Source organism: Rhagoletis pomonella, unplaced genomic scaffold (genome assembly GCF_013731165.1).
Source record: "Rhagoletis pomonella isolate Grant_MI unplaced genomic scaffold, Rhpom_1.0 Rhpom_scaffold_00005, whole genome shotgun sequence".
NCBI classification, from domain to species: Eukaryota; Metazoa; Arthropoda; class Insecta; order Diptera; family Tephritidae; genus Rhagoletis; species Rhagoletis pomonella.
This window is the reverse complement of record NW_023458559.1, coordinates 54,248,397-54,261,940: the sequence shown is the minus strand read 5'-3', so window position 1 is coordinate 54,261,940 and position 13,544 is coordinate 54,248,397. Positions and strand designations below refer to the sequence as shown.

General features: G+C 39.5%; 2 protein-coding genes across 3 annotated transcripts; both read left to right on the top strand.

Moving 5' to 3' along the window:
- The first annotated feature begins 1,851 nt into the window (after positions 1-1,851).
- Positions 1,852-2,887, top strand: LOC118739932 (YLP motif-containing protein 1-like). Its single transcript, XM_036471434.1, has one exon. The coding sequence runs from the start codon at positions 1,977-1,979 to the stop codon at positions 2,784-2,786; it is 810 nt and encodes a 269-aa protein (XP_036327327.1). The 5' UTR covers positions 1,852-1,976; the 3' UTR covers positions 2,787-2,887.
- Positions 2,888-8,550: 5,663 nt separating this feature from the next.
- On the top strand, positions 8,551-11,573 carry LOC118739235 (extensin-like). 2 transcript variants are annotated; one of them, XM_036470442.1, is made up of 2 exons: positions 8,551-9,295; positions 9,970-11,573. In XM_036470442.1, the coding sequence occupies exon 2, from the start codon at positions 10,501-10,503 to the stop codon at positions 11,224-11,226; it is 726 nt and encodes a 241-aa protein (XP_036326335.1). In that variant the 5' UTR covers positions 8,551-9,295; positions 9,970-10,500; the 3' UTR covers positions 11,227-11,573. The 2 variants fall into 2 exon arrangements, with proteins under 2 accessions (XP_036326335.1, XP_036326336.1); XM_036470443.1 differs by having other exon boundaries at positions 9,967-11,573.
- The last annotated feature ends 1,971 nt before the right edge of the window (positions 11,574-13,544 follow it).

Here is a 13,544-nt window from a genome sequence, read left to right as displayed (position 1 = left end):
TATTCTTATGTTATGATTATGTTATGTTATGCCAAGTACTAAGCTAATCTCCCCTCCACTTAATCCATTCCAACTAATGTTATTTTAGCTCATTCAACTTACATAAACTGTACCTTAATTTTATCGGTTGAATTTCAACCGCTGGGCGAACACTAGTATTTATAAAAACCAATGTCAACATTTAAATTATATTCTTTAAAAAGTCTCCATGAGTCCCCAACGCAAAAAGGAAGACCCAATGACCAAAGAAAATCTCACAAAGTTCCATAAAGGTTCATAAAATTTCGAAGTTCCATAAGAAAGTCGTAAAATGCCGAAAAGTTCCTACCGAATATTATGAAATCTTGGAAGGTCTTAGAAACCTTCAATTTTAACCCAAAAAGGAATATTTTCGAAAAAATTACAAAACTTTTAAAATTTTATTAGCTCTGAATAAAGAAGCTTACCTTAAATCTAAAAACTATAAAAGAAAAATAATAATAAAAAATTAAAATAAAACAAATATATTTCCTTTTAAAACAATAAAATACAAAAATTATAAGACAATGACATTAACAAAACAAATTACATTGAAAAAGAGGAAAGAAATAAAATAAAATTCTAAAAATTTAATTACATTTAAAAAATATATATTTTTTTCTTTTTTAATCAATAAAATTTAAAAATTAGCAGAAAATTTAAAACAAAAATAATTGAAAGAAGAAAATAGTAAGCTCCTAGAAGTTAAATGAAATAAATGAAATATATTAAATAAAAATAAATAAAAGGAACGCTTGTGTTTTCCCACTCGGCCATTGCGACTAGCATTTCAACATGAGTGGTGAATGAAAGAGCTCCTTTTCTAAAACTTTTATGCTAGAATAACAAAAAGCCTTGGAACTATCTTGCCATCTCTCTTTTTCATCGTCTTACAAAAGACTTTTTAATATCTTAGCCCGAATTGCCCTAATAATCCTTTTGCAGGTTTGAATAAAAGGTGGTCAATAAACAGTTAAGTTAGACCTCCAAACCAAACTTGTCATGCGTTCAGCGATTTTTGGGGTTCAGTGCCCACATTCTTAAGGATTTTCAAAAAATAACAGTTTTCATTTCCTAAAAAAATACTTTTGCCTTGATGAGTTCAGCACCGCAGCCACTGCGTCCCTGATCGTGTAAGTGTGTATTTTAATTGCGGCGGCTTTGTTTTATAAATATTTTATTTTAAATTTTTTTATCGCAGTTCAATAATTTTTCGTTTTTTTTCGCTTTTTTTTTTGGTAAAATCTTGGTCGACTATGAGCATTTTGTACATATTTATTTATGCCTGCACTGAAATTCTAGAAGGTGAGTAGTTAGTTGAGCTGAATTAGGTATGTAATTAATTATGCTCGCTCCTACTGATGATTATTCGCTAATGCGATAGCTATCCCCCAAGCATACAAAATACATGCATTGCATTATCACAGCGCAATAATAAGAAGAATAAAGCAAAAAAAAAAAGTCGGCAAGCAAAGCAGCGAGCAGCCGAAGGGAAAATATATGTATGCTTGTCCAACAACCCAGCGCCTGTGTGTGAACAATAACATTATGAGTGTGGGGACAGCATACATAATTAATTTGGGCATACATACGTCACGTAAATAACATTAAGCGCAGCCAGCGTCGAACGCGCAAAAAAAAAAAACATAAATAAAAGATTACATTCATATGCCAAAAATAATGTTTTCGGCATGAAACGCGTAATCAAGAGCCCAAAGGCAGCACGCGGTTAATATATAGTTAATATATAGTAAGATATGATAATTTAAGCCGCGCTAGCCTTATTACGAGAATATAGAACCAAGCACAGGTGCGCTAAAATGCAAGTATTTAGTATAAAAGCTAAAACCAAATCAATTCGCAGCGACAGACACAGCAGCAACGTCGCGGCAGAAACTTGGAACTTCACCGCAGGCAGCCAAGTTCGGTACACAAACAAAAAACGAAACCACTTCACAATGTTCAAACCACTCATGGGTCTTCTATTGCTGGCCACACTCTGCGCCGCCGAAGCGCCGACGCGTTTCCGCCGTCCTAGTGTCGCTCGTGGCCGTTTCCTTGCGCGCCAACAGGCAGTAGCTGCTCCTGAGCCACCCGCACCTACTGGCTATCCAGCCGCCGGTGTGACACCTGAAATTCCCTTCGACTTGCCGCCATCATCAGCAAACAAGCCAGATGTGACTTACTTGCCCCCGGATAGCACCTATGGCCCGCCAACACAGCCGGAAGCTACTTACGGTCCGCCAGAACCGCACAGCACCTACGGACCGCCAACAGCAGCCGCTGTGACACCAGATTCTGTTTACGGTCCGCCTGAGAACACCTACTTACCACCAGAGCAAAGTGTCACTGCACGCGATGTGGATTTAGAAGTTGACGAAGAGGAGGCCACAGTGGATGAGCAGCAGCCAAGTGAACCGCAACCGGAAGTAAGAGATCAACACAAGGAGGAGGAGCCCGCTGAGGAAGAGGGCGAGGAGATTTTCGTCGCCGTCGCCGATGATGGTAGCGTCATTGCGGTCAGCAACTCATTCGACGCACAGGGCACTAACGATGAAGTTGACAACAAGGCAGCACAACAGCCAGCGCGTTTAGTTTTCCAACGTTTCCCACAAGGTAGACGCCGTGCGCCAGCTGACTTGCCTGTACCAGCGCATTTAATTAAGACGCGTCGTGTAGGGCCAGCAAAATTTCAATTACTACAGCGCGCGCAACAGCAGGCACAGCCACAAGGCTTCCCGTTCGCCGCGCGCTACACCGGCTGGTAAATTGTGTAAGTGCTGAATGGTGGCATTACAAACATATGTAAGTGTGCAGGCCTTTGGATAAATGGGAATTCGGTTGCAATGTTAGTTAAATTTTGTTTAAATTTTGGTAGACAATATTTTTTTTAGAAAATAAATTTCAATAATTTTTAAAATGAAATCTTTTGTTTTCTTTGCATTTGCAGAGTTGGCTATTGATCTGCCTAAGAGTATGCAATTTAAGACGCTTAGCATCTAAGCTCGAAGATATCTGTATGCAGCTAATCAGTACCCTTACACTACCCCTACAAACACCAGTTTTAGCAAAATCGCGTATCTTTGCGAAAACCCCAAAGAGTACTGCATTAAAGAACTCCGCAACAAAAAAGTTAATATTCAGCCTGTTTTCTGTCAGAACGAAGCAGCCATAATCCAATTGCGAACTCGTAATGCAGATAGATTCAGATTTGATCCTGAGTCCCGAAGTATTGTGGTGATAAATACTTATTTTTACTTATTTTCCGGCCATCAGAGGTAGCCATTGCTTACTAAAATGATGTGCTTACCTCCTTTGCATAAGAGGGCAATAATGTCTAATGGTTATGAATGACTCGCAGAAGGCATGCAGCCTAAGCTTGCATATAGACTAGCGAGCATTCCTTGCGCACAAGAACATTACAATAACATTTTATTGGAAAAATAACGGAAGTACTGCGAATGCTAGTACAAGTCGGCTCCGCCTTTTGTTGTAGCGAAGAACGCAAGATTACGTCGCAGAAATCTATGTTCGTATGCTTCACACACAATCTGTGCGGCAGTTGAACAAATGCGTTTTTAAAACCTTTATGCATAAAAAACATCCCCGAGTACTGCAAGGAAAATTTGCATGTGAATGAAGAAGATTGTGGCGGCCACCATTTGCTCGATTTGCTTTTACTACAGCTTTACTGACGTTCATGCTAGCAGTTCTTTAAGGCGCTGCAACAACAACAACAACAAAAGCGCACCTATGACAAAACGTCGGAATAAATCGCATTAGCAAAAGTAGCTGCTGAATTAATTTGCATGAGGAGAATTTAAAACGAACCAAACAAATGTAAAACAGCTAAAATCGGATTTTTTTTTTTTTTTTACAAAATCACAAAGTGTATGTAAATCTAGTGTACATAGGTGCGTTTGCGCGCACTGGTCACAAATGTCTTTTAATATCCAACGCATATTTAGCAGAACAATTTGCAACATCTGTGGCAGCTTTTATTTGACCCTTAATTAGACTTTTGCAACCTTCGCTCACGCATTGCTACTTACTGCCAGTGTTGCCAGAGATGGTCCCCAAAATATCTTAAATATTATGTTTTTTTTAATCTTCAAAATAAGATTTTAAAGCTTAAAAATACCTTAAAAGAAATTCGATATTGGCTTTACGGCTCTAAATATCCCTTTTTATGTTGGCTGAAAAAATTACAATTCTCAAATTATAAAGTCCTCTTTATAACAACATAAACTTAAAATGAATATTGCCTCGTGCCATCACAAAATTTGTAGCACAGTTTACATATGTAAATATGCACTGGCGAAAATATAAATAGGGACGCGACGTTTTGCAAATTTTGACCGACTTCCAAAAAGGAAGAGTTTATCAATTCGTGCGAATATTTTTTTGTTTGTATATATGTTACCGCATAACTTTGGACCACTTGAACTGATTTCGATAATTCCTTTTTATCGGAAAGGTGGTACCTCATACTAATTTGGTTTAGACCCGGTCATTGGATCATGAAGAAATTGACGATCAATATTTATATGAGTTATGAAGTGACTTGTGTTTTTTGTTTAAAAATTACTTGTTCTTTTTTATGAAAAAATAGCTCGTTATCTATCAAAAACCATGTACGTCCAGACTTCAATTTTTGTATAAAAATTAAGAAAATTCGACAAAGTTCCATATCAATTTTGAGCTTTTTAATTCGATTTTTTATTGATATTTTTACATGGATATTATTTTATAAAGCTTACCGCTCCTTTTTCCTCCGTTATACATTTATTCACGTAGACTCATCAGCTAAAATGGCAGTTTACTTGCAAATTTCCATAGTTGTCATTTAAACGAGAGGGGATACAAAAGGCCGTTTGTTCTTTTCCTCCACTCTCTAACTCTGCACTAGAGTATATGTTTTTCGGTGCGAGGGAAGAAGGCAGATTGCGTATTGAATTATTCTTCTTCCTTCATTTGCTGCTTACAATGATCTAGCAAGGATAATATAAATAATTTAACAATTTTAACTTAAACTTTAAAAATTTTACATCATACACAAAATTCTTCATTTTGAAGATTTTTTCAGTGTAAAATTTTGCTTTTTAAAAAGTATTTTTTTGAAGAAAAATCTTCATTTTCAAGATAAATCTTGACTTATGGCAACACTGCTTACTGGCCGTCCTCTAAGGAGGTATACATAGTACATCTAAGCACTATGCCTAGGGCGTGTGGGCCAAATAACGTACAGCAACCGCCTTCGTTTCACAATTCCGCAGGCACTCACTCCAAGCAGCCTTCCCCAATCAATTCCACCTTACAGACTCACTCCCATACACCGTTCAAATTCTGAATGCTCTGTTGGTCATTTTCGGCCAAGATGAAAGGCATAAAAGTCGCACGTGTTGAAGTGTGTGAAACCGACATTAAATACGTGACCAACTTAGCAAAGATTTTGCCAATTCACTTACGGTGTGCAACATAAACACACCAGAAATGGCAAGCGTTAACGGAATGAATGACCGAAATAACAAATATAATATATTGTATATATTCAGCGGCAAGCGAATATCCTTCCCTACTCTGAATAGCATAAACGGCCAAATGATCAAGGTTGTATTCAATTAGCGGTAAAATTGCTGAAGGCATGATGAAAGTTTCGGACTAAGCAGAAATAAAGGCAAGGCAAAGTTCTTTAATGTAGATATTGCGTCGATGAGAATGTGGTTTAGATTTATTTTTGTTTCTTCTTTCATACGTATTAGTAGCTAACGGCACATCGGTAGTAGGATAAGCGAACATAAGCGCCTTAACATGTATCTCAAAGTCGAGTCACATTATTGTGTGTGAGGAAAATTTCATGAAATTTATTGTTGCATAGTTTTTTGAAAAACTGTAACTAAATAGGGGGTTTAACCCGCGCGCGGCTCCACACTTGTTCTGTCCCACGCGGTGGATATGGGCGCCTCGGCGAGGAATATTAAGACAAAAATTACCGAAATTTTTCACTCGAAGACCAAGCAGAGGTGGAACTGGCAGGATTACCCGGCAGTTCTAGGTGCCCTACGACACACTCAAAACCAAAGCTTTCTTAGGAAAGAGCAAAAAAGATGTCTACAATCTTTCCGCAGTCTGCAGTCGAACACTTCCTGTTCGAGGGTCCAGCCCTCGCAAGGATTGCGCTAAAGACACGCAGGAAGAAGCCATTTCTGCAGAATATTTCAGGGTGCGGCTACCTCTCAAACGCCAAAATGGCAAACTTGCTAGTTGCTTGTCACCAGGCAGACAATCCACCCTTATCTTATCACCCCTGCTGTGCATTTTGGTGCTAAATAAACTATTAGAAAGCTTTCACGTCAGGTGAGCAAAGGTAGTTGCCTACGCTAATAACTTGGCTATACTGATGTCTTGCCAACAATTAGTGAGCTGAGCAGTGTTGAAACTGAGCTAAACCACATGGGCTTGGAGTACACTCTTCTAAAATCGAACTTTTCTTGTTCACAAGGAAACCAAAAATTCCGGAATTCTCCGTACCAAAGCTGGACGAGGCAGGTGTGAACCTTTTCTCCGAGGTGAAATACAAATGAATTCTCCTTGACCCTAAACTTACGTGGAGTCGCAACGTCGAGGAACGATCAAAGAAGGGCCAAGCAGCGTACTATACCCGTAAAAGGGCTTTCGGAAAAAACTGAGGGCTGTCACCCCAGTAAAGTAAGGTAGGTCAATTATTTCAATCTATACATATAAAATAATAGTCGTTTTCGTTGTTCGGACTTAACTAAAAAACTATTAGATCGATTGCGGTCAAATTTTCAAAGATATAAACTTGCATATATGATCCTATTATAGGCTACCAGAAAATTCGTGGCCCTGGGGAAGAATTATTTATAAACCGATTTCGGTCATATGCAAAACGTGTGCTACTTCCATGATGGAAAAATTGACCCGCTAGGTGGTGCTGGAGTCGAGTTATTTATAAAAGCCGTATTTATGAACCGATTTTGTTAATGCAAATCAAGTCAAGTAGAGGTCGCGACCTGTCGATTTAGGTCAGAACATAGGATTTTGTAGATTTACCAGTTTTTGAACCACTATTTTTGACTCCATTTCAAATATCGAATATTGTGTGAGAAGAGAACATATAGGCCTTTAAATGGGTATATAATAATCTATTGTCGGACTATTTAGGCTTGTTGGGATTTTTTATCGGGTAAATTAAAAAAATACCCATATTTGTTTAGCTTTGATCATCGATAATTTCAACAATTTCAGAGTATATAGTTGATTACAATCTGATAAAAAGTGCCAAATTTAGGCGACTTTTCTTAAATACGGCCTTGAATTTACATTATGTGTACGAACCGGAATTATAGATTTTTTAAGCAGTGTGGCTAAGGACTTCATCAATATTTATTTAAAATTGATATAAGCAATTGCTCTTTCACAAAAAAGTGTTTTTCAAGAAATTTTAGGAAAATGGCGCTGCCACGCCCACTTATATGATATATACGTATCTCAAAAACTACTCGCCCGATCTCAAGGCAACCGATGTTGGCAACAGAAATATATGCCCGTTCCCTTATTTCTTGAGGAAAGAGTGTGGCAACAGGCTGTGACGTATCAGTAGCCCAAATTCCCTGGACACTCACACGAAATAATGGCAATTTTTTTCTTGACTGTTTTCTTGAAAGCTGCATACTGGCCTATAGCCTGTGCCTTTTATTGTGTATTCATATATGTACATATTTCGCACGTTTAATAATAGATATAACGAAGTATTTCCAAATTTCAAGTTTTTGCGAAAATGCAATCAAAGTTTTATTAATTCATACAGTTAGTATACAAAAAGACAGATGCAAAGATGCATATCTTCGCCATATTTGGGAAGTTTGGTTATCTGTTAGACTGAACATATTCTACTCATCAAGCTAATGAATTGCCTAATGAAATCTCCAAAAACGTAAATTTTGAGTTACATCTCTTTATTATAAAACGTGCGATGTATTCATTCATTCACTACACTTAAAAAAAAACGTCTGCTAAATCGTTTACATTTGCTTGCACTCGAATTTCAACCAGCCAATCCATCAAATGTGCACAACAATCATAAAAATTCCTTTCAGCTAATACTTTATGTGGCCAAGGATGAGGGCATTAGTGTGATTGTAAGGAAGCTAATGTTGCGTATAAACACATACATACGTACATACATAGATGATACATGAATCGCAAGTATTTGCTGCGCGTTCATAAGTCTACTTAAGAATATTAAGTTCGTCATATATGCATACATACATACACACATACATACATGTGTAGTATGTCCTTCGAATAAGGTATTTTTACTTAAAATGCAATAAAAATTCTCTTCAGCTGCAGTAAAGAGTGAAAAAGGATTGCATGAAAAGTAGAAAAATATCAACGTTAATATTTCTCAGCACACAATCAGATGAAAGATGAATTTTGCACACAACCGACATGAAGTGTTTTTTAGTTCTTAGTATTTTTCTCTGTAAAATATCCGGCTTTCATACGTTAGCTCTTTCTATAGTCGTTTTATTACAGCAACCCTACAAATTGTTTGTGTCGAAAGCATTGCATTAGCCACAACTCCATTGAGCTTACAACCTAACTCAAGAAATTCAATACAAACAATCAAATAACAGTTTTTCTCCTTTCGCTTCCAGACAATTGCCATTCTTAGCAAAATGCACGATGCAACGTGGCACACATCAACAAAGGCAAAAGGAAGCGCCGTTACTAAAAATCGGTGAATAATGCACTATAAAGCGGCAAATAAATTCAACATTAGCCAACAACATCATCGTCTACTTGGCCGACTAGGCAAAGCTGTCAGAGCTTTGAGAAGCCCCAGAGGTCTGATGTGGGTGGCGTTGGTAGCGGTGTCGGTGTCGGTGTCGGTAGCGGTGTCGGTATCGGTGCTTGTTCACAAACACTTGCGCAGTATGCAGAAGGATATGCGGAAAATATCGCAACAAGCGCCATACAACACGTTACAACAGCGGTAACAACAACAAAATTAACAAGAGGAGCAGCTACAGCCAAACAAGATTGTAGTACAACTTGCACTACAAACTAAACAGACAGCCGACAGACAGAGCAGCAGCCATGGAGTGCAGCAGGATGTGGGAGGATACGCCCTTACAAGCCAATTGACGTTGGAAATGTTGCCCGCAACGGAGTGGAACTACTTAATACATATTATTACTACGACAAGAAAAGAGTTGTTGGTCATACACATGTCCAGAGTATTTATGAGGTGAGTTACAAAGGTGTAGTTCACTTTGATGGATTAGTCTGCGCTTCCAATTGCGCGCGTGCGTGCCTGTGTGTGCGTGTGTTTGTTTTCTCATACAGAGGTGCATTGTATGCTGTGAGTAACGCAAATATTAACGGTAAAAGTGTGTTTACAAAAATATATAACAAAGCGTAAAAGATACGAGTAAGTAAATACAACTATAAACAGGAGCTATCGTGTGAAAGAAATTTAAAATGTTAAATCGAGTGAAGGAAGGAAAAGGCATCAGAAGTTTTCTCTAAAGAATACTCGAGTTAATTTAGGATATTACTAATTAAGACCTCCAAGCAAGAATCCTAATTATAATTTGCTTTTAATTGATAATTTGCTTTTAATTGAATTAACAAGTTTTATTTGTTTGACAATCTGGACCTCATATTCGTTGGACAAACTTTGTCGAGTATATAATCAATAATTTCACCAAATTAAAAGTTTTTAATAAATTGTTGATAACATATGTATATGCATGTGTATGGACTTGTAATTTTATATAAAGCATCAACAGCCGAAATTATGTCACAGCAATCACTGTAATAATATTGTCCATTAGTACTTAATAGCCATTACGCAATTTTTATAGTTTACAATCACATTCTTAATTTTAGTTGCTAACACGTTCTATTCTTCGACAGCAGCTCACACGAAGCAGAAGCGACCAGCCAAAGCGGACGTGGTCAGCTGTAAAATCAATTTAACACCACAATCACGTCGAGCAGCAACGCCAAATTTGTCATACAGCATGAGTGACCGCTGGCGAGCAGACGCAATGGACTCATTGGAAATTTTGGGTTTTTGCTTTATTTTGTTACATCTACAAGTTTAAATAATGCGTATATAGCTACACACACCACTTAAGGCATAAGCATGTACCTAAAGCCCAAAGAAATGAGTTAATACCAAACATTTAGCCCTAACACTTACACGCACCGAAGCACCGTGCCGGAGGTCAGTAACAAAGCCGTAATGCGTTCATAACAACCGTTTTTCCAACGTCACAGCGACTCTAGTCAAGGAAAGCCAGCCGAAAGGCAGTGTTCGTTGGCGTCTATTTAATAGACACGCTGATGCGAACTCAACAGTAGTTCACTTCTAACGGTCTTGGACAGCAGAACAGCGGCAGCAGCATAGTCACTAATTAATCGAAAGGATCCGGTGGTTTGGAAATAATGTCCAAAATATTTTACACTCTCGCCGCAGTTGGCTTCTTGATAGCCGCTTTGTGCCATGCGGAGCCGCCACGTTCACGTTTGCGATTCCCAGGACCGGCCAACAATCGGCCATTGCCATTTTTGGCGCGACAAGAATCAGCACCCTCAGCGCCAGCAGATCCAGCACCTTATCCACCATCAGGTTTCAAACCAGAGCCAGCATTTGAGTTACCAGAGCCAAATTATGGCCCGCCCGAAGGGACTTATGGGCCACCAGACCAGACATACGGTCCACCAGATGAGACTTATGGGCCACCGGACCAGACATACGGTCCACCAGATCAAACATACGGGCCACCAGACCAAACTTACGGACCACCGGCTGAGGAACCCCTTCCTGAACCAGAACCATCCTACGGACCACCACCAGCTGCTCCTGCGTCTACTTATGGCCCACCTGGCACACCTGCTGAGGAATATGGACCACCACCAGCTGCCGTGGATGTACCACAAACCGCATCGATCATCGATCCACGCGTCATCTTCCCACAAACCGTTTTTACGCTGCCACGTACAGAACGGTTAGTGGCTTTTCGTCCCAGACGGCGTCCAGCACCAGCTAAGCTACGCCGGCCGGGTTCGGGTCCGCTACCGAAGCCAGCTAAACTAACTCGCCCACGACCACAACCTCAATCACAAACACAAATACAACCAGCCAAATTGATTCTACATATTCGTCATTAAGTTAAGCAAAATCCCTGCTCTGATTCACTGGGCAGAGTGGGTGCATTGTTGTTTATATAACATGTACATAGGCATGTATGAACATGTGTTAATTTTACGTAGCTTTCGTTGTATTCCTTATGGTTTGTTAATTTGTTGTAGCCGCTGCTAAAAATAACCTGTATAAATACTATTAAGAAGTTAAAAATTTAATAACGAAAACTATTTCTATTTTTTCCTCGTAAACAACTAAAATCGCTCAAGATATTAGCAGCCTATAGCCTGGGCATCGAATTGCTACTTTTGGCTAAGCATTCGGATTTATGTGCATACGGTGACTCAAACAAGTGACCACGAGTTGGTTTTTCGAGCTTTTTTTTTTGTTATTTTTCTTTAACCAAAACCATATAAATCACAGTTTCAAACGGCTAAAAATTCCCGTTGATTTTTTTTTTAAATTTTTTTGTGACTGATTTTTGCACTTCTTTCCATAAAAGTATGAACTTCTTATAAAATAAAATTTCAACAAGTCAATAATCACAGCTGGGCGGTATATTTATAGAAAAATAACAAAAAAAAATAGCTTGAAACACATTGTGAATACTTATTTTTAAAAAATCAACACCTGGTCACTTGTTTGAATCACTGTACGAACCTCGATGAAACTCTGAATTTGTACCTCTCTCTAGACATACAAAAAACTGCTGGGGTAAGTTTCGATGCAATGTTCACGAGCATGTTGAAAAGAGTTGCAAGAGTCAAAACGGTTAGATGCAGAACTGGATAAAATACGAAAAGTGGTCGCCGTAACCCTATGGTTAGAGGTGGGGTTGGCTTTCCTACATGGCCGCTGTTATTTCGTTTATTCTTTGTTGTTGTTGTAGCGGCTACAGCAACCCCGCTCAGTTCGGTTAGTCCCTCAATCGTTGTCATCAAGCTCTACTAACGGTAGCCTCAGGAAGCGTGCAACCTCGACGGGGTCTGTCCATAGACACAGGGGCGTTAGCGAGTTGGGATTAAGAGGGCATAGGAAGAGATGCTGTGAGTCATGGGGCGACTCTCTGCATGCCGGGAATTCGTTGAGAACATCTTCGTTTAATCTGCTCAGGTATGAGTTCAACCTGCTGCAGTAACGAGGGCGCAATTGGGCTATTGTGGTCCGAGTCTACCGAGGCAGACGATGTTCTGTCTCATCCACGTCTGGTGGTTGTATGCCCAGAACAGCATCCACAGGTCGGGAGTCTACATAACTCGAGACTGCCTCTCTGTGAATGCCATTCAAGGCCTGTCGATAAGCTGTCGGATCCAGAGGTTGTTTGATGAACCTCTGGACTTCGTCCGTCAGTTCCTAGAGATGCCTCCTCATGTGCCTAGGCGAAGGCTCTACTGCAAGGAGCTGTCTGTTTGGTTGACCACATCTGTGGCTCCCAACCAGAAACTAATTGCAGATCATTGTGTTATGCTCCTTAACAGGGAGCATGTGGGCCTCCTCGTGCATGTGGTGTTGCGGCGACATCAAAAGGCCTCCCGTTGCTGTCCTGAGTGCCGTGTTCTGGCAAGTCTGCAGCTTCATCCACTGCATCCTCCTAGTCCCCGGTGACAAAACGGGCGCGGCGCAGTTCAGAAACGGCCGGCCAATTGCCTTTTACGTTGCCAGCAACGTTTCTTTGTCTTGCCCCAGGCGTTGCTGGCTAGCGACTTGAAGACCTTGTTGCGGCTTTGGACTCTGTTGACAATTTCGGTTGTATGTGGCGAGAAGGAGAGCAGACTATCGAATATTACTCCGAGTATCTTCGGGTTGTTCACCGTCGAAATTGGTGTATCATCGACGTGAATTCCCAGTTGTAGCCTGGCCTCCTTCGTACAGGTGGTAAAAACTGTGGCCGAGGATTTTGTGGGGGAGAGGGTTAGGCTCAGTGATGCCAGACATTCTCTGTTAAATATCCCACGGAAATGGGGAAAAAATCCCTCAATTACCCACATCTTGAAAATTTATCCCACAAAATTCCCAACGAATTTAAACATATACATGTTTCAGTAGTAAAGAAGTAAAATCATATATATAAATAGGCAATCATGTTTCCTTTACACCCCTTTTACGGCTAAACTATACTTCTAAGGTATAAACAGTTATATATCATTAGAAAGGTATTTTGATGCTGAGGTGCAGGCAATTTTTAAAATTTCAAATCAGTTTAAAATAGAGCGAAAAAATCAATTCAAAAGTCGCACCAATACCAATGCCATACATGTACATGGTTGGGGCGGAAATGCCTCCTAAATGTATGCTTTAATATTGATAGCGAATTAAAGAAACGTGCTAAGCAGCAGTTCAGGAA